Below are 21,411 nucleotides of genomic sequence, written 5' to 3'. Positions count from 1 at the left end.
TGGCCAAAAAAGAAAGAAGAAGAAAAAAGGATAGCGTTTGGGGTAAAGTATGAAACCTATTTCTCGGAAGAGTTTGGAAAGGAAACCAGATGTCGTATGACAGAGGGCCTGAAGAACGGATCACAGAGTGTGTCCAGGAGGAAGGAAGCTCAGGTGACCGTGCTAAGGGACTGTGACCCTGGCTCTCGAGTCCCTCGCGATCACACGCTGCGGAGCTACGCGCTGGGTTACGCGCGACGTGGCGGGCAGCACGCTGCGGAATGCCAGGGTGGTGGCTGCCGCAGAATGCAGGCCGCTCGCTCTGCTGGGCCAAGGGGGCCTCCGGAGACGAGGAAGGGCGACCCGGACGCCCTCGCCGGCAGGACGCTTTCCCCGCGGTGGACTCCGAGGACCGGGGACAGCTCCGGGGCAGGCAGGGGAGGGGCCGGACGGAAGGCGCCGGCAGGAAGTGAGGTTGGGGCTGGGTGGGCCGGCCGGACGTCGCCGGGCAACTCAGATGCGAGGTGATTGGCCGAGCCCGGCCCCTTCCGGAGACACGCTTCCTGCTCCGGAAGTCACGTGCGCTCCAGGTCCAGCCCCCGGTGAGAGCCGGAAGCGGTGCTCTTCGGCCGCGCCGCCCGGGAGGCTTCAGTCCATGGCCGGCTACTCGTATCGCCCCGGCCCCGGGGCCGGCCCCGGCCCTGCCGCGGGTGCAGCGCTGCCGGACCAGAGCTTCCTGTGGAACGTCTTCCAGCGGTGAGCCTCCGCCCCGTCCTCCGCTTCCCTCCCCCGCCGTCCTCCCCCTTGCCCTCCCCCCCCCCGGTCATTCCCGTCTTCCTCGCCAGCCTTTCTCAGCACGCCGGGCCTTTCTGCCCTCCTCGCTCGTCGTTCTTCCGGCCCCCCACCTTGATTCCACTCCTTGTCTTGCCCCCGCTCCTGCATGTCTTCCTACGCTGTCCCCCCTTCTTCTCCTGCCTCTTCACCCTCCCCACTCTCTCTCCAGCTCTTCTCGAGCCCTCTTCCTCACCCCCTCCCCTCCTCCTCTCCCCATTGATCCCCCTCTCTTCACAGTTCTACCTCCTCTCCAGTCCTCCAGCCCGCACCCCTCTCCGCCATATTCAACAAGGCCACGAGATGTTGGTCTTGGAGCTCAGGGTTGAAATGGGGATCTGAAGTGCTTATTTTAGAAATTGAGAGCTGTGAAAAAAGCCAAGGATCCTCTGTGTGTCTTCTGCTGCTTCTGAATGTATCTGAATCCACACAGACCTGGTGAGGAACCAAGCAAAATCTTGAGACAGGTTTAAAAAAGGGGGGGGCGGTGTGTGGGGGGAGGAATTTAACCTCTTGGAAGATGGAGGATTTTCCCTAAAGCTCGGGACAAAGGGGGAAATGTGACTTTCTGGCAGAGTGAAAGGTCTACTAAGGAACATTTTAGGAATAATGTAGGATTGATGGAAGAAATGTTTGCTTTGCTTTACTTTGCTTTTCCTGCGCTTTTTTTTTTTTTTTACCATCTTACCTGGCCTTGATTTTGTAGGGTTGATAAAGATAGGAGTGGGGTGATATCGGACAACGAGCTTCAGCAAGCACTCTCCAATGGTGAGTTGAAACCTGATACATTAGTAATAAGCAGTTTACTTTTTGGAGTGTTCCAAGTACAGGGGCATTGTTAAAGCCAAGTTGCTGGGGGCTGAGAATGTGACTTAGCCGTAGTGTGCTTGCCTAACATGCACTAAGCCCTGGCTTTGATTCCTCAGCACCTCATAAACAGAAAAGGCCAGCCAGAAGTGGCACTGTAGCTTAAGTGGTAAAGTACTAGCCTTGAGTAAAAAGAAGCTCAGGGACAGTGCCCAGGCCCTGAGTTCAAGCCCCAGGACTGGCAAAAACAAAAAAGGGGACTGGGAGTTTGGCTTAGTGGTAGAGTGCTTGATATGCATGAAGACCCAGGTTCACTTCTTCTGTACTACATACATAGAAAGAAAGAAAAAAAAGCCAGAAGTGGTGCTGTGGCTCAAGTGGTAGGGTTCTAGCCTTGAGAAAAAGAAAAAAAAAAAAACAAAAACCCAAGGACAGTGCTCAGACCCTGAGCACAAGCCCTGGACTGACAAAAACAGAAACTTGCTGTTGTGGAGATCTTTCTGACATTCTGTGCCATGGTTTCCTGGTTTTATTCATTATTGCTGCCTTACTGAGCTCCAGAATAACTGATCTGTGAAATCCTTGGAAAGAACTTCCTGAGAAATGGAGCTGGGATACAGGTCTTAGGGAAGAGAAAGGATATGCTTTGTGCAGCAGAAACTCAGACCTTGAGTATCTGGGTAAATTGATCTTAGTGTGTCTGGAGAGGACCATCTAGGACACTAACAAAAAGTTGGATGATGATCCATGTGTCACTTTTGTGGGAATGTGATTGTGATGGGACCTGCTGAATCCCTAGGGTCAGCCTGGGAACTGAGGATAATGGAAGCTGTGACTGCAGGAGGATGGGGAAGTGGGCTGGGAGGGCTGCAGCCCTTCTGTGGAGCTTTCTGTGGAATCATGTTCTTGGTAGTACAACTAGAGACCTTTTCTTTCATTAAATGCCTTTTCTAATCCCTCGGGTATCTTCTGACTTTGTATTGATAACTTACTTTAGTTATGCCATGTAAGCTGTAAAAGGGGTCAGTTCTGTGGTCTGCAAATGTTGAAAAGCTGATCTGTATTACAACTTTCATGTTGTAGCTGATTGGATAAGGGATTGGGCCCTTTGGCTGCGGGACAGTGCCTCTCAGTGTTGGGACCCAGTTAAAGAACCTTACCATTAGCACATGTTAGGCATTTCGTTCCTTCTGAAAGTCTTTGTTAAGTTAGGATTGGTGTTTGTTTAGAGTAGCACATTTGTCTTATAGAATGCAGGCTACCATGGCATCATTTCCCACTATTTAACCTGTGTGGACAAAGACACTGGGGGCTGTTTCAAAGTTTTACTTTTAGGCAATTGAGAGATTTTATGCCTAATGGATAATGGCCTAAAGGAGTCTTACGCACTTCCATACGTCCCCTATTTCAAAGATTAGCTCCTGCTTTAACCTCAGCTAAGTAGGGAAGCCCTCAGCTCCTGTTGGGGTATGAAAACTGGCCCCCTGGTTGTCCCTTTTAGCACTGTGAGGCCTCTGCATCCCCAGAGGGTGGCACTCCTAAGAGGCTATGATAGCTGTTTTCTTGTTGCCTCTCACAAGAGTCTCTCTCTCTCTTTTTTTTTTTTTAATCTGTAGTCCTGACTGATTATATTTTCAGCTTCAAGTTAGCTGCTAAAAATTTGAACTTGAATTTGTGACCTCCTAGTAATGCGAGTTTAGAATTTAAGAGGTAAATTGTGTGACCTTGCTTTAGAATCCCCCCTTCTTCCCCCCCTTCCTTTCTCTCCCTCCCCCCTCTCTCCCTGCCCTTTTTCTTTCTGTTTTTCTTTGGTTTTGGGGGTGGGGGGTCATGGGGCTTGATCTTGGCAGCCTGGGCACTATCCCTGAGCAATTCAGCTCAAAGCTACCACCCTATCCCTGGGCCTGAGTATTATCCCTGAGTTCTTTAGCTCAAGGGTACTGCCCTACCCTTGAGCCAAGCCCCATTTCCCTGGTTTCTAGAGGTTAATTGGAGATAAGAATTTAAGGTCCTTTTGTTCCCAGGCTGGCTTTGAACCTTGATCCTCAGATCTCAGCCTCCTGAGTAGCAAGGATTACATGCATGAGCGACCACCACCTCTTTCTTTCTTTTTTGCCAGTCCTGGGGCTAGAACTCAGGGCCTGGGACTGCCTTTGAGCTTCTTTTGCTTAAGGCTAGCACTCTACCACTAAGCCACATTCCCAGCCCAGATTCCTTACTCTCTTTCCCTCTTAATCCTCCTATTTTCTTCTTGTTGCCCAACATAAATGGATTTTATTTTACTTTGAGTGCAAACCCTACTCTCAGCCTCATGGAGTGGGTGACATTGACACCAGCGCTTTGCCTTGTCATCTGTGGTGCTGTTGGATCAGAGCCAGTATGTGGTTCCAGTGGAGGTTCTTGATAACTGATGTACCATGTGGTTCTTTTCCTCCTCTTGGAGCATTCATTTGAGGTCATGGTGTTTCCCTGTCTCTCTGCTTGGTGGCATCACCAAATACATCTGTTCAGCCCTCAGCTCGTCAAGGCACCTGTCCCCGTGCCATGTGCTCCTAAGTACCCCCTCTCTTCTTTACTGCCATGGCATGTGCTGCCCCTGCATTTGGCCACCATTCTTCTTTAGTTTGATGCTCCCTGTCTTGTTCCATTTCCTGATGCACAACAGTACCACAGACTACAGAATAGAAATTCACTTGGCTCGACTTTGGAGGCTGGGAAGTCAAGAGCATGGTGAGATTCTGGTCAGGGCTTTCATGCTGAATCATCCCTTGGTAGAAAGTGGAATGGCAAGGTGAAAGAAAGGGGCTGAATTTACCTTTTTGTCAGAGCCCCCTCCTCCTTAACGAACCTATGCCCAGGAACAAGAGCCCCATTTGTGGCCCTCTTGCTCTAATCATCTCTGGCTGCTAACATACCAGCAGCTTTAAGCCCATCTCTTTCTGGTTACTTGATCATAAGATCCATAAAATTCACAGCATGTTTGTGACTGGATAGATGCAAATCACTTCTTTCCATACCCCTTGTGAACTACTATAATATGGTTGAAATTGTTTTGATTATTTGTTCAGGATTAGTCTAGTGTTTTGTGTGTGTGTGTGTGTGTGTGTGTGTGTCTGTGTCTGTGTCTGTGTGTCTCTGTCTGTCCTGGAGCCTGGACTCTGAGCCTGGGAGCTGTCCCTGAGCTCTTCTGCTCAAGGCTATCACCCTACCCCTTGAGCCACAGAGTTAATTCTGCTTTTCTAGTGGTTAATTGGAAATAAGAGTCTCATAGACTTGATTCTCTGGGTAGGCTTTGAACTAGGATCCTCAGATCTCAGCCTCCTGAGAACCTTGGATTACAGGTATGAGCCACTATGCCCAGCTAGTCTAGTGTTTTGATATTGAAACCAGATTAAACTTTCAGGGATTTGTAGGAAATTCAAAAATAAAATAGCTTCTCATTTTAGCCTGAGCTTCTGAGAGCTAACTCCCCTGTTGCAGTCCAATTGACTCATGCTTAGTATTTTTGTGGGTCCTTACTTGGGTCTCTAGGAGACTGGTGTCCACCTGAGATAGGAGCTACTGAGAGCAAGGACCTTTTTTCAACTTTCACGTAATTTTTTTTTGCTTGGAAAAATATTTTTTCTTATCTCTTTTTGTGCTTTGAAATGAGTTTTCTAATGTAATTGAAATTTCAGGACAGTTTTTTAGTTGTAAATGTTTTTTTTTTTTCCGTGTGTGTGTATGTGTGTGTGTATGTGTATTTTTTTTTTTCCAAGAACTCAGGGCTGCTCAAGTCTAGCATTCTTCCACTTGAGCTACAGCACCATTTCTGACTTTTTCTGTTCATGTGGTACTGAGAAGTCAAACCCAGGGCTTCATGCATACTAGGCAAGCATTCTACCACTAAGCCACATTCTCAGCTCAACTTCTTGGTGGTTTTTTTTGTGTGTGTGTTTTTTTTAATATGCAAAGTGGTTATAGTTAATAAGTCAGATAAAAAGTACATCTCTTTTTGGACAATATCATCCTTTCCTTCACTCAAATATTACTTTATTTTAAAGGTTTTTTTTGTTGTTGTTTTTTTGTTTTTCCAGTCCTGTGCTTTGGGCTCAGGGCCTAAGCACTGTCCTTGGGTTTTCTCAAGGCTAGAGCTCTATCACTTGGGCCACAGCACCACTTTGGGCTTTTTTTTCTAAGTATGTAGTACTGAGGAATCAAACTCAGGTCTTGGTGCATGATAGGCAAGCACTCTACTCCTACGCCAATCTTCTGGCCCCTTTAATGATAATTTTATCAGAGTTATAATATCTATTAAAAGACAGGAGAGAGCCCAGACTAAATACATGGCAAGTCCTTGTGGAATAATTATGTAGTCATCATTGTCCTTCCCATATCCCAACCCAGTTACACAAATGACCGTGCTACCCTGTGCTGGAGAAGAGGGAGTGTGTGATCTCCCCACACTCTGAGAGGAAAAAGGGAAGATAATCTCAACAAACTGGGGTGTCCAGTCCCTTACGTGGCCAAAATGACTGACTTACCTGTCTACATTCTGGGAGCTGAGTTCCTAGAAGGTTCTGACTGAAAAGTCCCCGACCCCAAGGGTCTTGAGCTGAGTTCTACCACTCTGCTTATTTAAACCAAAGATGTGATTTGTGGCAAACACCTGTTTTGCTTCTAGATAGTTCAGTGATTGATTACAGAGAAACCCTGGACTTTATTCCTATTTTGCCCTGTGCATGTGTTGCTTGAGTGAGGTTTATCTCCTGACTCAAGGAGCTCATGTCTGGTTTGTCCCCAACTGGTTATTCCGAGTCTCTTCTTGTAAGAAACTATTGCCATGATACTTAGCCTAGAATTGACAATGCTGAGAAGCCTGAGGGGCTGGTCTTTGGACCCCCAGCACAGCCTGCTATGCTATGCCTGTTCTCCTGAGAAACTTGCCCCACCAAAGCTCCACAGAGAAACAAAATTAAGTTTCTAGGGTCCAGTAATTATGGATGTTTAGAAGGAAATAGAGAGCTCTTTCATGTGGTGGTACACACTTGGCTGCCTCAGAGAGGTGTTTAGGACTCTTGAGTGGTCTCAGGACAATCAGAACATCTCGAGTCCCTGGGGCCTGATCCCTCCTGAGCACCTCTTGACTGCTAGCTCTCAGGGGCTCTTTGTGTAGATGAAGCACTTACCAGTGTTGTGTTAGATTGTTTTATTTTGTGTAATGGTTCTGTCATTCCTTTTTAGGTACATGGACCCCATTTAATCCAGTGACTGTCAGGTCAATCATTTGTGAGTATCTGTGCAAACAGACAAGCCAAATCTTGCTGCTGCCTGGACCAACTTGTGCTTCCATTTCTCTCTTTCTGGAGTTTCAGTCAGCCAGTGTTGGGCCTTTGCATTCCATGCTCTCTACCTCTGCATCTCTTCTCATCTCAATTATGTTGCTTTTACAAATTTTTGTTGTTGTTGTTCTGCTTGAGTTATGGCTTAGCTTATACTTTCAGTTTCTTAATTCTAAAAGTCCTAGATATATAAACTCTGAATTGAGAGAGAGCATGGCCTAGAGGTATAGCATGCACAAAGACCTGGATTCAATTCCTCAGTAACACATACACAGAAAAAGCTGGAAGTGGTGCTGTGGCTCAAATGGTAAACCGCTAGCCTTTAGAAAGCCCAAGGATAGTGCCCAGGCCCTGAGTTCAAGCCCCAGAACTGACAAAACAAAACCTATGGATTATTTCGTGTTATCTTTAAGCCTTAATATTGTTGACAGTCTCTTGTTCATTTGTGATTATGCCTTTTATTCAAATATAAATGATTATCTTTGGGAGTGGCGGGGGGCTGGACATTGTCCCTGAGCTCTTTTGCTCAAGGCTAGTGCCCTACCACTTTGACCATGGAAGTCTCCCAGGGACTTTTTTGCCGGGGCTGTCTTTGAACTGCAGTCCTTAGATCTCAGCTTCCTGTGTAGCTAGGATTATAGGTGTGAGTCACTCCTCATGACTCAAGTTCCCATGAGTGAACCTCACATAAGTTTTTCTTTGTTCTGTAGGTTTCTTTTGGTTGAATTTAATATTTACAAATAAGACCTGAATGGGGAGTGACCAGTATTTCTGCCCATCAAACTGGATCTCAGTTTGGGTTGTTGTTCTCCTTGCTGTATAGGGAACAAGTATTTGAGGTCCATATGCAAGAGCAGGGGATAGATGTCAGGCTATATGTTCTGACAAGAAATTTGGCATCTTTTTGATTTCTGAAAGATTTCCTTTGCTAGGCAGTGGATATTCCTCTAACTTTTTTTTTTTTTTTTTTGGCCAGTCCAGGGCTTGGGCTCAGGGCTTGAGCACTGTCCTTGGACTTTCTCAAGGCTAGCACTCTACCACTTGAGTCTCAGCACCACTTCCGGCTTTTTGCTATGTATGTGGGTTACCGAGGAATCGAACCTGGGTCTTTGTGCATGCTAGGCAAGCACTCTACCACTAGGCCAAACTGCTGGCCCATTCCTCTAACTTTCTGAAGAGGTAGTTCCCTTCTAGGCTCCTTTGAATATAAAATCTTGGATCCAGTACTCTTCCACAAGGGCCAAGACAGATCCATTGTTTCCTCCTGTGAATGCCTTGAGAAGGTTCTCAGTACTGTTTTGTGAACACAGCAGCATATTGCAAGTGTGTTGTCAGATATGTGAGTTAAGTGGCCGAGCCTTCAGCACTAGAAAGATGTGGACCACTCTGGCAGAGATTAGTGTAGAAGGTAATCTTCTGCTCATCCTCGACTGAAGGCTCTCCTTTGCATTTGCTTGTGTGCTTTGTGTCTGTACTACACCTTGCACGCAGTTTTTATCTCAGATGACGATTTGAAAAACAGCCCTTGGTATAAAGCAACACTGATATAAAGTTTCTTACATATTCTTTCACTTGGCCTGGCACTGGTAACCTGTAATCCTAGCTACTCAGGAGCCTGAGAATAGAGAATCGTGGCTGGCTTAAAAAAGCCAACCCAGGTAGAAGAGTCTGTGAGACTATCTCCGGTTAACTAGCAAAGAGCTATGCTAGAGGCATCAGCTATGAGCAACAGCAAAAAGTGAGAGCCCGAGGCCCTAAATTCAAGCCTTGGTACCAACACCTTTATCCCCAAAAGTCACTGATTGTTACGAGCTTTGTCCAAACTAAAGTCACGGGTTTTTTTGTCATGGGACTTGAACTCTGGGCCTGGGCATTGTCCCTGAGCTGTTCAGTATAAGACTAGTGCTCTCCCACTTGAGCCACAGTGCCACTTTTGGTTTTCTGGTGGTTAACTGGAAATAAGAGTCTCATGGAGTTTAGAGATATTAGTGCCTTGGCTGGCTTTGAACCTCGATGGCTGGATCTCAGCCTCCTGAGTAGCTAGGATTACAGATGTGAGCCACCTCACCCAGCTCTAAGGTCATTCTTTAAAGAGATTGATTCTTCATTTCCTCTATAGCCAGAACTCTTGAGTTTATATTGTTTTAGTCATTATGCCATTATGTGTAAACATAGTTACTTGTTCTTACAGAAATATATAGAAAAAAAAGAAATATATAGAAATACATGGTTCTAGGATTTCTCGGGGTGTGTGTGTGTTACCAGGGCTTGAATTCAGGACCTCATGCTTTTTCTGATTGCTCAGCTGGTGTTCTACCACTTGAGTCATACCTCTAGGCCTCCTGTTTGTTTTTTAACCACTTGTATTTGGACTATTTATGTGTTTTTTTTTTCTTTTTTGTGCCAGTTCTGGAGCTTCAAGACTTGGAATTGCCCCTGAGCCTTTTTTGTTGTTGTTGCCAGTCCTGGAGCTTGAACTCAGGGCCTGGGCACTGTCCTTGCTTTCTCAATGCTAATGCTCTACTACTAGACGGTATAGGGTACTGAGGAATCAAACCCAGAGCTTCATGCATGCTAGGCAAGCACTGTACCACTAGGCAATACTCCCTGCTGCCCCTGAGCCTTTTTGCTCTAAACTAGTACTCTACCATTTGAGCTACAGCTCCACTTCTGGGTTTTTGGTGGTTAATTAGAGGTAAGTATCTCACAGACTTCTGCCTGGGTTGACTTTAGAACTCCTGAGTGCAAGGACACTCAGGTGTAAGCCATTGGTGCTGGCTTTGTTTATATATTTTTAGCATTATACATAATTATACATAATAAATGTAGTTGTCAGTTCTTACATATTTGGGTCGAGAATTAACCTTTTTTGTTATTGTTGGTCATATTGAATTCTGTGTTCTGGGGACTGTCCCTGAGATCTTTAGCTCAAGACTAGTGCTCTACTACTTTGAGCCATAGTGCCACTTCAGGTTTTCTGGTGGTTAATTGGAGATAAGGGTCTCATGGACTTTTGTGTCCAGGCTGACTTTGAACCCTGATCCTCAGATCTCAGCCTCTTCAGAAGCTAGGATTACAGGTGTGAACCACACTGAATTATTATTATTATTTTTTTTAATGAAAAGTCAAGTTTCTTTTTTGTTTGTTTGTTCGTCTGTCCTAGGGCTTGAACTCAGGACCTGGGCACTGTGCTTGGGCTTTCTGTGTACATGGTACGGAGGAATCGAACCCAGGGCTTCATGCGTGCTACTGAGCACTCTACCACTAGGCCACACTCCTGAGCCCTAAAAAGTCAAGTTAAAAAAAAAATTATTGCACTAATTCACAGTTTTTATATTTTTAACCATTTTGCAATTATATATTATTTTTGTCACTATTCTAAATCTAGAACAATAGACAGGATTTCTGTTCCTAATTAAAATGTGGTTTCATTGTCCTAGTAGTTCTGAGGCTACCCCAAGTGGGGTGGCCCCTGAGAAATGAAAGGAGTAAGCCTGTCCTAAGATTAGAAGTGAGAGGTATGGGAGCCATTTACCTTTGCATTCTACTTTCCTCTTGGTAAAATGAGAGCTTCCCCAGAGATCTACTTTTTAGAACCTATTGTAGCGCAAGGAATTGTTTTTAAGTTTTATTGTGGCTTATAGGGGTCCTGTCCCTGTTCACACAGCATTTATTAGTGATCTGGGGTGAAAGGCAGGCACCTGCTGGGTAAGGTCTGGTATAAAGCATGAGTGTCACTGCTGTTGTTCATATCTCAGCTATGTTTGACCGGGAGAACAAAGCTGGCGTGAACTTCAGTGAGTTTACTGGTGTCTGGAAGTATATCACAGACTGGCAGAATGTCTTCCGCACCTACGACAGAGACAACTCCGGGATGATCGACAAGAACGAGCTCAAGCAAGCACTCTCAGGTTTTGGTAATTCACTTGTCTTGATCGTGTAGCATATTTCATTTTGGAACCCAGGAGTTTCCTGAGCTTTTTAAAAATTTGTTTCACATACTGTTTTTTAACCCATTCCATGTGAAATTTGTTTATATTGTACAGGTTCATATTATTTATGTCGATAATATGTCATGAAAGCTTTTGTGGATTCTTCTATGCAGTTTTCATCCAAAATGAGATAAGAGCTATGCAAATGGTCCACTTTTGTTTAAGGGGGTGATATTATGAATTAAATTGAGAATGTGGCATTTGAAACAATTTAAGGTAAATAAATGAAAATAAAATGAGATTGGGCAGCCTATTTCTTGATATATCATTGTACAATGCTAAGACATGATTCTGCAATTTGTCAGGTCTAACTCAGTCCATTCAAATTGTGCCTCAGTAGAGAACATGCTCATTCTCAAATGCATGCAACATAGAGTTGGGCTCCGGAGTGTGACACTGTGCCATACTTGTTACACATGTTCATAGCCCCTGTCCAGAGCACATCTGAGGCATCTAGAGCTAGTGTTGGCTCTGGGAGAAGCTGGGATTCTTATTCACAAAAGAAATACTGACATGTTTGGAACCAGCCCCACACTTACTATGATTATACCAAGATTCTAGTTGGGGACATTTTCATTCAGTACTTCATTTCATCCATCCTATATTACCAAACGCCCTATTTTCATTAAAAGGATGCTTATAAATACCCTCTAGAAAAACTGAAAGAAATTAATTACAAGGTAATGGATTGTGGGTTTTCTGCATCTGCATCTTCTTTCCTTTAGTATGTCTGTGTCTTGTAGATGCTACTACCATGGCTTCTGTCGTTGTCCCCATCCCTCCTTCCAGCATATTTCCAAGGCTGCCTATTCTTCCTTTCCCATTTCACTGTGTGAACTGACCCTTATGACTGATTAGAGAAACCTGGTTTCAGATTGACCCAGCTGTGGGCCAGGATTTAGCACAGATAGTTCTGAATTAGAATTCTGAATTAGAATTTGAAATAAGGCTGACCTTACTCTGCTTTAGGTGGTGTCTTGGTGGGAGCTCTGGCCAGGCTAGCTATTAGAACAGCAGACAGGTCTTTGTGGCCTAGGGAGGAGGAGAGTGCTGCCTGGTAGAACAGGGTCCAGTCCAAGCCTGACCTGACCTATGAGTCATCTCTGGCCTTGTAAGTTCAGTTCCACAGAGTGCCTGCTTAGCCCAGGCTACGTGTCTCAGAAGTGTCCAAGGCACATAGTTATGGTAGGAGGCTTCTTCATCTGCACATAGCTCTTCAGGTGTCATGTGAAGAGAGGTTCCCTGTGCAGAACTCTTGTAGTCTTTCTACTTTTCTTCCTGTGTTTGTCTTGATTTCCAACATCTTCCAACCTTCCATAACAAGGAACCTGCTCTTCCTACTGACATAGTAGTTGACTCTTTGCTGTTGAGCAGTGGGTGCTCATTCCTGACCAAAGGAATCATGCAGCCCATCTCAGTGGTTCAGCTGTGATAGGGCCACAGGGTGAGTACCTTCCGTTCATTTACTTAAACCACAGCATTAACGTCTACAGCCAGACCTGAGTAGACATGCCCAGAGCCAACAGCTCCTACCAATCTAGTTTAGAATGTCTTATCTATGATAAGTTTGTTCCTATTGGTGAGCTGTGCAGTCAGGAGAAAACAGTTCCAAATCCATAACACTGTTCCCTCCTGATACCCTCTCCCTCTGCCATGTACTTGGCACCTTCTGTGGGATTTTTTTTTGATGATGTTGGAATAAGTGTGTGTCCTGCTAGTCCTGGGTGCTGTCTCTAAGCTCTTATGATCAAGACTAACACTCTACCACTTGAGCCATAGCTCTACTCTAGCTTTTTTTTTTTTGGTACATAATTAGATATTAGTCTCACATATTTTCCTGCCTGGCCTGGCTTCAAACTCTGATCTTTAGATCTTAGCCTCTTGAGCAGCTAAGGTTTTCAAGTGTGAGCCACCAGCTCCCAGTTGTGGTTTATTTTTTATCATGAGAAAGCTAGAGCTTCCACTTGTTCATCACTTCTTTTTTTTTTTTTTTTTTTTTTTTTTTTTTGCCAGTCCTGGGCTTGAGCTTAGGGCCTGAGCACTGTCCTTGGACTTTCTCAAGGCTAGAGCTCTACCACTTGAGCCTCAGCACCACTTCTGGCTTTTTTCTATGTATGTGGTACCGAGGAATCGAATCCAGGTCTTCATGCATGCTAGGCAAGCACTCTACCACTAGGCCAAACTCCTGGCCCTTCTTTTTTTTTTTTTTTTTTTTTTAAACTATTTCCTATCTTTTTGTTTTATTTGCTTGTCCTTCTTTATGGCTAATGATTTTTAAATAAGTCTAAACCCTGTGCCACATCTCCCAGATATCTCATGCAATTGCAACATGTGAATACTGAGTTACAAGATCAATAGCATCAGCTGGCTGTGTTTTAGGCGGCTTTCCCTGAGCTATGGTCTGGTCAAGCCCATGAGCAGCTTTTCTCATGCCACTTGTAGGTTGGAGAGCACAGATTATGCTAGTCTCATAATGTGACGTATTTCCTGTTCCTGTGTCCATTGGTGGTTGCTGATTCCAGGCCAGCATTTCCTAGGTGACAGCTCTGACTTAATGGGGTTCCTAAGGGAACACAGGTCCTACTGTTCCTGGTGACTGAGATTGCTGGCATGACCCAGTGCTGACACCCTGTTCTGACTGGAGGGGTGGGAACCAAAGCTTCCCTGCTACCCCACTCTGACCCCGCATCCCTGCTGCTGCTGGTGACACCCTGACCCTGTTCTGACTGGAGGGGTAGGAATCAAAGCTTCCCTCCTACCCAACTCTGACCCTGCATCCCTGCTGCTCTGTCCTAAAGAGGAAGACAGGCCCCCTTAGAGAGACTTGAGACGGATCTAGGAACATTCTCGTGCTTCTACTACTGTGTGAGAGTGTAGGACTTCTTAGTGGTCCAGTCTTGTCGGGTGGAAGCAGGCCAGTTAGGGTGTAATAGATGATGATTCATTAACCAGTGCTTCCAAAGTTAGAGAGCTTTTTGTTCAGGGGGCACTGGTGGCTCAGGCTTGTAATGGTAGCTACTCGGGAGGCTAAATGCCCCTTCTCAGTGAAGACCTGGACACTATGGTAGGCACCTATTACCCTAGCTGTGGAGAACCCTAACACAGGTAGATTGCACCTGAGCAGAAAATAAGACCCAACTCAAATATAATGAGCAAAAATCAGAAGTAAGAGTATCTTCTCGGTGAGTACAAGGCATTGAGTTCAAAACCCGGTTCAAAGAAAGAGAGGGATCATGGGAAGGAACTGTGAACATGTCAGAGCCTGGCCTGATGGTCAGTATGCCTGATGCGACAGGTAGATCTGGTCCCATGTCTTCCTAGCTGTTCTTGACTGGGCTGCAGGGTTTAGCACCAAGAGCACTTTGCCACTGGGACTGTATGACTATCACATGGCAACAGTGCCAATGGCTCACACATGGGAAGCTAGTTCTAGGAGCAGACTGAAAAATCCTGACTTTGTTCCCATCTCATCTACCCTTCCTCTGTCCTGGCAGGAAAAGGGTGATGGTCCTTTCCCTCATGTACACTTCTATGAACAGTGTCCTGTGGCTGTGTCCCAAGTCCAAAGCCAAGTACACACCTATCAAGCACTTACTGTATCTTTCTAACTTAATTTGAAGGGAAGGGAGCACCTGCCATTCTTTTGCGGTCCCAGAACTCAAGTCTCACCTCATTCTGAGTGCTCTGGAAAGTGTTATGAACATGCATTGCATGTTTGGGCCTTTATCAGTAGAGTGATTAAGTGTTTATACCTGCAAATAACCATGAGATTCATTCAAGCCGTAGGTATGCAAGTTCTTACAGAGTCCAGCAGAATTGAAAACCAGTAAAAATCTGTTGGCCACATGATTGTTACCTATTGAATCAGTAAGGATAATCATGGTCATATGTAATGTGAATAATGTGAAAAGGGGACAAGAGGCATACTGGCTAAATACTGTCTCCAGGAATGTCTGTACACATCTGGTATGTGTCCACACATTGTCAGAGCCATCTTCCTGCTAGAGACCATTGGACATGGAATTATTATGTTTGATGGTCATTTTCTGAACTGCTTGACTCTCAGTTCCCTGCTGTCAGGTATCTCTTCCTGATTAACCGAACCTTCTTTGATATGTTGCCTTTCAGAGCATTCTCATGATAGTGTCCTGGGATGGCAAGTCACCTCTAGAACTGTTATAACTAGATTAGCAGATGTGGTGAGATGGCTCCTCTGGATTCAGAAATGCCAAGCCTGGCTGTCCTGTGGTGTGGCTTCTGAAGTGAGCTCAGCACAGCGTAAATACAGTTAACACAAGCTGGTGCACTTGTGGGAAGCATAACTGCATTCTCTTCCAAGTCACTGTTCTAGTTTCTAGAAAATAGTAATAGAAACCTAAATTGCTTCAGAATATTTAAGTAGGGTCTTGGTTTTTAGAGTACATTTGAGGGAATTTGTACTTTTATTTCCATTCCCATTTGCTGTTATGCTGTTGACTATGGGGAGGGAGAGTTTGGAAATGATATAAAAATTCTGCCTCTACTGGCCTCCTTTGACTCTCATCTTCCCTTTCTAAGGCTACCGGCTCTCAGACCAGTTCCATGACATCCTCATCCGAAAGTTTGACAGACAAGGTCGAGGGCAGATTGCGTTCGATGACTTCATCCAGGGGTGCATCGTCCTGCAGGTGACTGAGTAGCATCATGTGGGTTTGCTGAGGCTCACAGAGGCTGGTATGGGGGCAGAAAGGGAGGAGCCATCAAAACGGGGTGCTTGGCTTTTCACTTAATCTGGCATATATAAAATTTTTAGAGCTTATAACAGTGTTATCTTTGGAGAAATAACTGGTTATGTTCATAGTTTTTATACCCTTGGAAATACAACCAGGTGCTGTATAAATTACATTTCAGTATGTGTTCCTAAGGTTAAGAGCTGAAAAATACCTGTTGTCTAATAATAATGTAGCTATTATGATGTCATAATGTCATGATATCATAGCACCAGGTATTGCATTTTTACAGTGATGGCTGGTACAAACCTTTCTTGTCAATCATATAATGTATAGCACACAGTTAACTTACAGTACATGATCCTTGATAATGATAGTAACCTAGTACCTGACTTATATTTGGTATGCTATGCTTTATACTATAAGCACAATGTTTTACATTGGCAGAAGCCTTACATCTTACCTTTACTGCAACCCTTATATTGAGAGGCCATGTTGATTGATGGACCTATGCTCTCTGTCTACCATAAGCATACTCCAGAATGTTCTGACAATGATGTATACATCTCTCAGGACATGGCCCTGTTGCTAGGTACATGGAACAGTTTAGATAGAGATCCAGATTATGTAGTTTGGAGCTTCAAGAATGAAGTGGCTTGACAAACTTGTAGGTATCGTTAAATTTTTGTTGTGAAATACTCCAAACAAAAGCAGTAGTAGAACAGTATAATGATGAGATTCGGCAACAACCGTTTGCTCAGGTATGGTACTTGTAATACCTTCCTGCACCTGCTTACTCCAGATTCAGCTCATGGAGAGCATATATTTTTCTCTGTAATGCCACAATTCTAAGTCCAGGTTCAGATCATGTCTGCTAGCTCTATGTACACATTGTAGAATTGTGGAAAATATTTTCAGATCTCTTTTCCATTAATACATCAGTATTTATACCAGAATTAATAGATCAGTGAAAGTGAATTATCTCTTGATTTGACCTGCTTGCTGGTTTAGCTCTCAATGGTTCTTTTAGAAATGGCTAGGCGCCAGGAGTGGTGGCTCACATCTGTAATCCTAGCTACTCAGGAAGCTGAGATCTGAGTGAGGATCGTGGCTCCAAGTCAGCCAAGGCACTAAAAAGTCTGTGAGACTCTTATCTCTAATTAGAGAAAACTGGATGTGGTGCTGTGCTCAAGAGGTAGGGCAGTAGCCTTGAGCTGAAGAGCTCAGGGACAACGCCCAGGCCCAGAGTTCAACTCCCATGACTGTCCCCCCCAAAATAAGAAAAGAAAAGAAATGACTCTAGGCCTACCCGGGTGGTATGCATCTATAATCCCAGCACATAGGCTGAGCCAGGAAGGATATGAGTTTCATTGGAGAATAGAGCTATTAGGATTCAAGCATCAAACCTCTAAAATGGGAAAGCCTTACCCTGCCCTTTCCACCGCTCAGTTCCTGTTAGGTGGAGTACTCTTAAGAGGAACATTGTGGAATTTCTCTATGGTCTGTTTCTGAAATGTAGAGTTTTCAGTTTTTATTTGTACCGTAAGTAATAAACTTCTGGTCCTACATTTCTACCTAATTGTGGGCCTGTTGGACTTTCAGCAGATAGGGCAACCCAGTCAAGTCCTATGGACAGCTCTCTAGCACCCAAAGACCCATGTCCTCCAGCCCTGTGGGGGGGATCTTCGCCTCCTGACAGCCAGGGTGGGACTCTGTCCAGGTCCTGGGTCGATCTTCACCTGGGACAGTGACCTTAAATATTAAACAGTTGGTGGAACCTAAAGAAAATAGTACATACCTGTAATTCCAGGAAGACAGACAGGAAGATCATGGTTTAAGGCCAGCCTGGGTTAAGTATTGAGAACTCATCTCAACAAAAAAGCAGAGGCGCAAGCCTCTGGTCCCAGTTTTCTGGAGGCCAAATTTGAAGGATCCCCATCTGAAGCTGGCTTAGGCAAATAAAATGCAAACAAAAGCAAAAGGACCCAGAGGTATAGCTCAAGTAAGTGGCAGAGCCACTGTCTAGCAAGCATAGTCCCTGAGTGTTTAGTTCCCTGTACTGGAAAAATACTTCTTAAGGAAAAGAAGAGCTGTATACCCTACAAGTGAAAATATTCTGTAATCCTAGCTATTCAGAAGGCTGACATCTGAGGATCGTGATTCAAAGCCAGCCCAGGCACTAACGTCCCTGGGACTCTTACCTCCAGTTAACCTCTAGAAAACAGGAAGTGGGGCTGTGGCTCAAGGGGTAGGGTGGCACAGAGCCCAGACCCAGAGTTCAAGCCCCACACGACCAAAAAAAAAAAAAGAAAAAATTATCGTTTGCCTTTATCTTTTTTCTAAGAAACAAGTCTTTTTGAAGATGTTCTCTTTTTTTTTATAGGTGTGCAAGTATCTTTATTGTATCCTAATTTATATTCTTTTTTCATATATTTTTATTGTAATTAATAGAAGGGTTACATTATATTCACCAGATAGAAGGTGAATTACTTCACAAACATTGATAACCTTTCTCATGTCTTGGTCCCCATTTCCCTCCCCCTACCCCCGAGCTCCCCTATGACCCAGCAATTCCACTACTTGGCACTTACCCACTCGTCCAGAAACAAGGACAAACTAAATCCACTAGCACAACGATGTTCATTGCAGCACTGTTTACCATAGCAAAGATATGGAACCAACCCAGATGTGCCCCTCAGTTGATGAGTGCATCAACAAGATGTGGTATTTATTCACAATGGAATTCTATGCTACTGTCAGAAAGAACGACATCACCCCATTTGTAAGAAAATGGAAAGAGTTAGAAAAAAATCATATTAAGTAAAGTAAGCCAGACTCAAAGGAACATAAGCTCAATGGTTTCCCTCATTTGTCATAATCAGTAGAAACCTTGGACTCTCCTAGCAGAGATTTTTTTTTTCTTTTATATAACATGGGGAAATAACATTGATCAAGATACGTTGTACTCTAAATTGACATGGCATTAAAATCACCCTTTGGGCAACTATTTAAATATTATTTTTAAAGACATTTAAAAATAGAAAGAAAACTTACCCATTTTTCTATGATTTTGTTTTGTGGTGCTGGGAATATGAACCCAGGGCCTCATACCCATTAAGCAAGTATTCCAGTACTGAGCTGCACCCCAGCTTTTCTCATTGTCAGAATTAACTACTGCTTCTGTTCTTTTGAGCAGTTCGGTGTCACTGAACAACAGGGAAACATTTCTATGGGATGCATTGTCAGAGAATTTTGTTTCTGTGCAAGTATCATAGACTGTGTTTATATATACCTGTACAGCAAAACCTGCTGTATGTTTGTGTTCTGTGGCATATTTGGCTTTCTGTTATTATCACAGATATCTTGACAGTTTTGCAGGTGTCAGGTGATGGTTGACCTGTTTTGCTTTGGGGTCTGTGCTTAGGGGCAGTGTCATGGGAGTGGATGGCAGAGAAGCCCCATTTATTTCATGCCTGTCAGAAAGCAAAGTTGGGAACAGAGATTCCAATATCCTCTTCTAGGGCATGTTCCCAGTGACTTAACTTCATTCCACTAGCTCTTATCTCCTAAATAAAGGTTCCACTACCTTCTGGTTTTATACACTGGGAGCCCTTTGGGATATATCGAGGGTCCACATTGTACCAGTTGCTAATCATATCTGCAGTTCTTGACTGACCAAAACACAGGTTTTGTGGTATGTAACTGTAGATTTTCTGCCAGTATTTTTCATATGGAAACACTTAATGGCTGACACAAGGGTGTTGGGGACCAAATGAACTCTCTAGGTTTTGATGTATTAGAGTTTCTGTATTTTTCTGTTGCCACTTGGAATTGACTTGTATTGTTCCATGCATATTTTATATATATATATATATATATATATATATATATATATATATCCATCCATTCAAGGGTGGTTTGCTCTCTGCTTCTGACCTGGCCTGGCTCTTCAGGCTATTAAAGGGTTAGAAGTGGCAATAGGCCCTGCATGGTGTGCACATAGGTTATGCTGCTATTGGCAGTGCCCAGGAAGGGTCTTGTGTCCCCGTCCTGAACTTTCCCTGATCTGAGTCCCCACCAACAGTGGAGGTGAGTCATCAGGAGGAGCTGTCCATTGAGTGGTGATGGAGTGGGAGGAAGAGCTCAGGGTGGGCCTGGTTGGGCTGAGTCTGCCCCACCTTGTGACCTTCGTCCTCTGTCTCTGCTACCTGTGGTCTGGAAACCCTGATCACAGTGCTCAAGGCTTGTGCCCCGTGTCCTGCACCTATGCCACTGCTAATGTCCCCTGGAAGTTAAGGAAAAACAATGCGCTTCTGAAATTGGGTCCCTACATGTCTTTTACCTATATGTGTTGCTTTTCTGTCCAACCATTATACATCTAAATTCCTGTTCTTCTAGAGGTTGACAGACATATTCAGGCGCTACGACACAGATCAAGATGGCTGGATTCAGGTGTCTTATGAGCAGTATCTCTCCATGGTCTTCAGCATCGTGTAACCACACCTTGTGAATGTCAGTACAGTATGGGAAGAAAGACTGAAAATGCCAAACTCTTTACCTGGGACGAATCAAGACACAGATGCAGTTAGATTAGTTACTCTTCCTTCTGTAGATTTTATATAATTAATGGTTGTGACTTAACTGTACATATATGTCTAAGCTGGTTAAGCACTATTGCCGCTATAACAGTAGCTTCCGCGATATGATACAAATCTGGGGTTTGTTGACTGTGCCATGGGGTAAAATGTAATAATGTTTCAGATATTGTACATGTAAGCAAAAAATGTATCATGTCCTTTTCTAGACATCTTCAGTTCTGTAATTGAAATGATTTTATTAGAATAGAATTTTAGGATTATATGGAATATTATGAGTACCAATAGAACTTGCACAGAAACTTTTCATGTGCCTTACTTTTTTAAGGGAGTATTTATTATATTCATTGAAATATACACCATATGCAATAAAGTAATGAATATTACAGATTACTGGACTACTTTTTGGTTTCTTCCATCAAACAGATTTGCTCACATGCCAGAGGCATGTGGTGTGACCTGTACTGACTATGTGCAGGAGGCCTCACACCAGTAGGGACAACAGGGGTCCATGTTGTCAGCATGCCATGACAGATGTGGATGTATGTCCAGATTTGGAGGGAAGGGGGCATGAGGACATTTGGGTTCTGTTAGGTCTTGAGGACAGAAATGTTTACATGGGCTTTCTGGGATATGTATTGGTTACAAGTTGAGACTGGCCTCTGAGGGTTTCTTACCTGGGGTGTTTAGTTGGGATAATGTGAGTAGAGCTAGGGTAACTGGGGCTTTGACCTTACGACTCTGTGAAGGCAGCCTTTGGAGACAGGATTTCTACACACGCACGTGCTGATTGTACCTGAGACATTTACCCATGATTACCACTAGGTAGCCAGGCAATTTCCACAAATCTCACACTCGGTGATACCTCCCTCCCTTCCTCTCTGTCTCCCCCCACCCCCCCTCACCCCCTCTTCTGACCAGTTTTGTGGCTTGAACTCAGGGCATTAGCACTGTCCCAGAGCTGCTTTCGCTCAAGGCTAATGCTGTACCACTTGAGCCACTGTGCCACATCCTACTTTTTATGTTTATGTGGTACTAAGGAATTGAACTCAAGGCCTCATACATGCTAGGCAAGCTCTCTACCATTAAGCCACATTCCCAGCCTAAAACCTCTGTCTTATACTGGAACTTTCAGCTACAACTCTGCTTCCCTCGGGCAGCTATACCTGTGTAAGAT

General features: G+C 44.3%; 1 protein-coding gene across 6 annotated transcripts; it reads left to right on the top strand.

Moving 5' to 3' along the window:
- The first annotated feature begins 582 nt into the window (after nt 1-582).
- On the top strand, nt 583-20,625 carry Pdcd6 (programmed cell death 6). Of its 6 annotated transcripts, none has more exons than XM_090332172.1 (7): nt 583-735; nt 1,051-1,248; nt 1,517-1,578; nt 6,841-6,885; nt 10,697-10,849; nt 15,488-15,597; nt 20,038-20,625. In XM_090332172.1, exons 1-7 carry the CDS (start codon nt 635-637, stop codon nt 20,134-20,136), a joined length of 768 nt encoding a protein of 255 aa, XP_090188298.1. In that variant the 5' UTR covers nt 583-634; the 3' UTR covers nt 20,137-20,625. The 6 variants fall into 6 exon arrangements, with proteins under 6 accessions (XP_090188298.1, XP_090188297.1, XP_090188301.1 ...); XM_090332171.1 differs by having other exon boundaries at nt 10,697-10,855; XM_090332175.1 differs by lacking the exon at nt 1,051-1,248.
- Nucleotides 20,626-21,411: the final 786 nt, after the last annotated feature.

The sequence above is a fragment of the Megascapheus bottae genome, chromosome 4 (assembly GCF_031878675.1).
Source record: "Megascapheus bottae isolate mThoBot1 chromosome 4, mThoBot2.hap1, whole genome shotgun sequence".
In the NCBI taxonomy this organism is placed as follows: domain Eukaryota; kingdom Metazoa; phylum Chordata; class Mammalia; order Rodentia; family Geomyidae; genus Megascapheus; species Megascapheus bottae.
This window is presented reverse-complemented; position numbering and strand designations above follow the sequence as displayed.

What these genes read in the sequence shown, in the direction of transcription:
- Pdcd6 (XM_090332171.1), top strand. Translation starts at nt 635, where the DNA reads ATGGCCGGCTACTCGTATCGCCCCGGCCCCGGGGCCGGCCCCGGCCCT. An exon ending in TCAGCAAGCACTCTCCAATG is followed by an intron (nt 1,579 to 6,840) that starts GTGAGTTGAAAC and finishes ATTCCTTTTTAG; the next exon opens with GTACATGGACCCCATTTAAT. An exon ending in AGGGGTGCATCGTCCTGCAG is followed by an intron (nt 15,598 to 20,037) that starts GTGACTGAGTAG and finishes CTGTTCTTCTAG; the next exon opens with AGGTTGACAGACATATTCAG.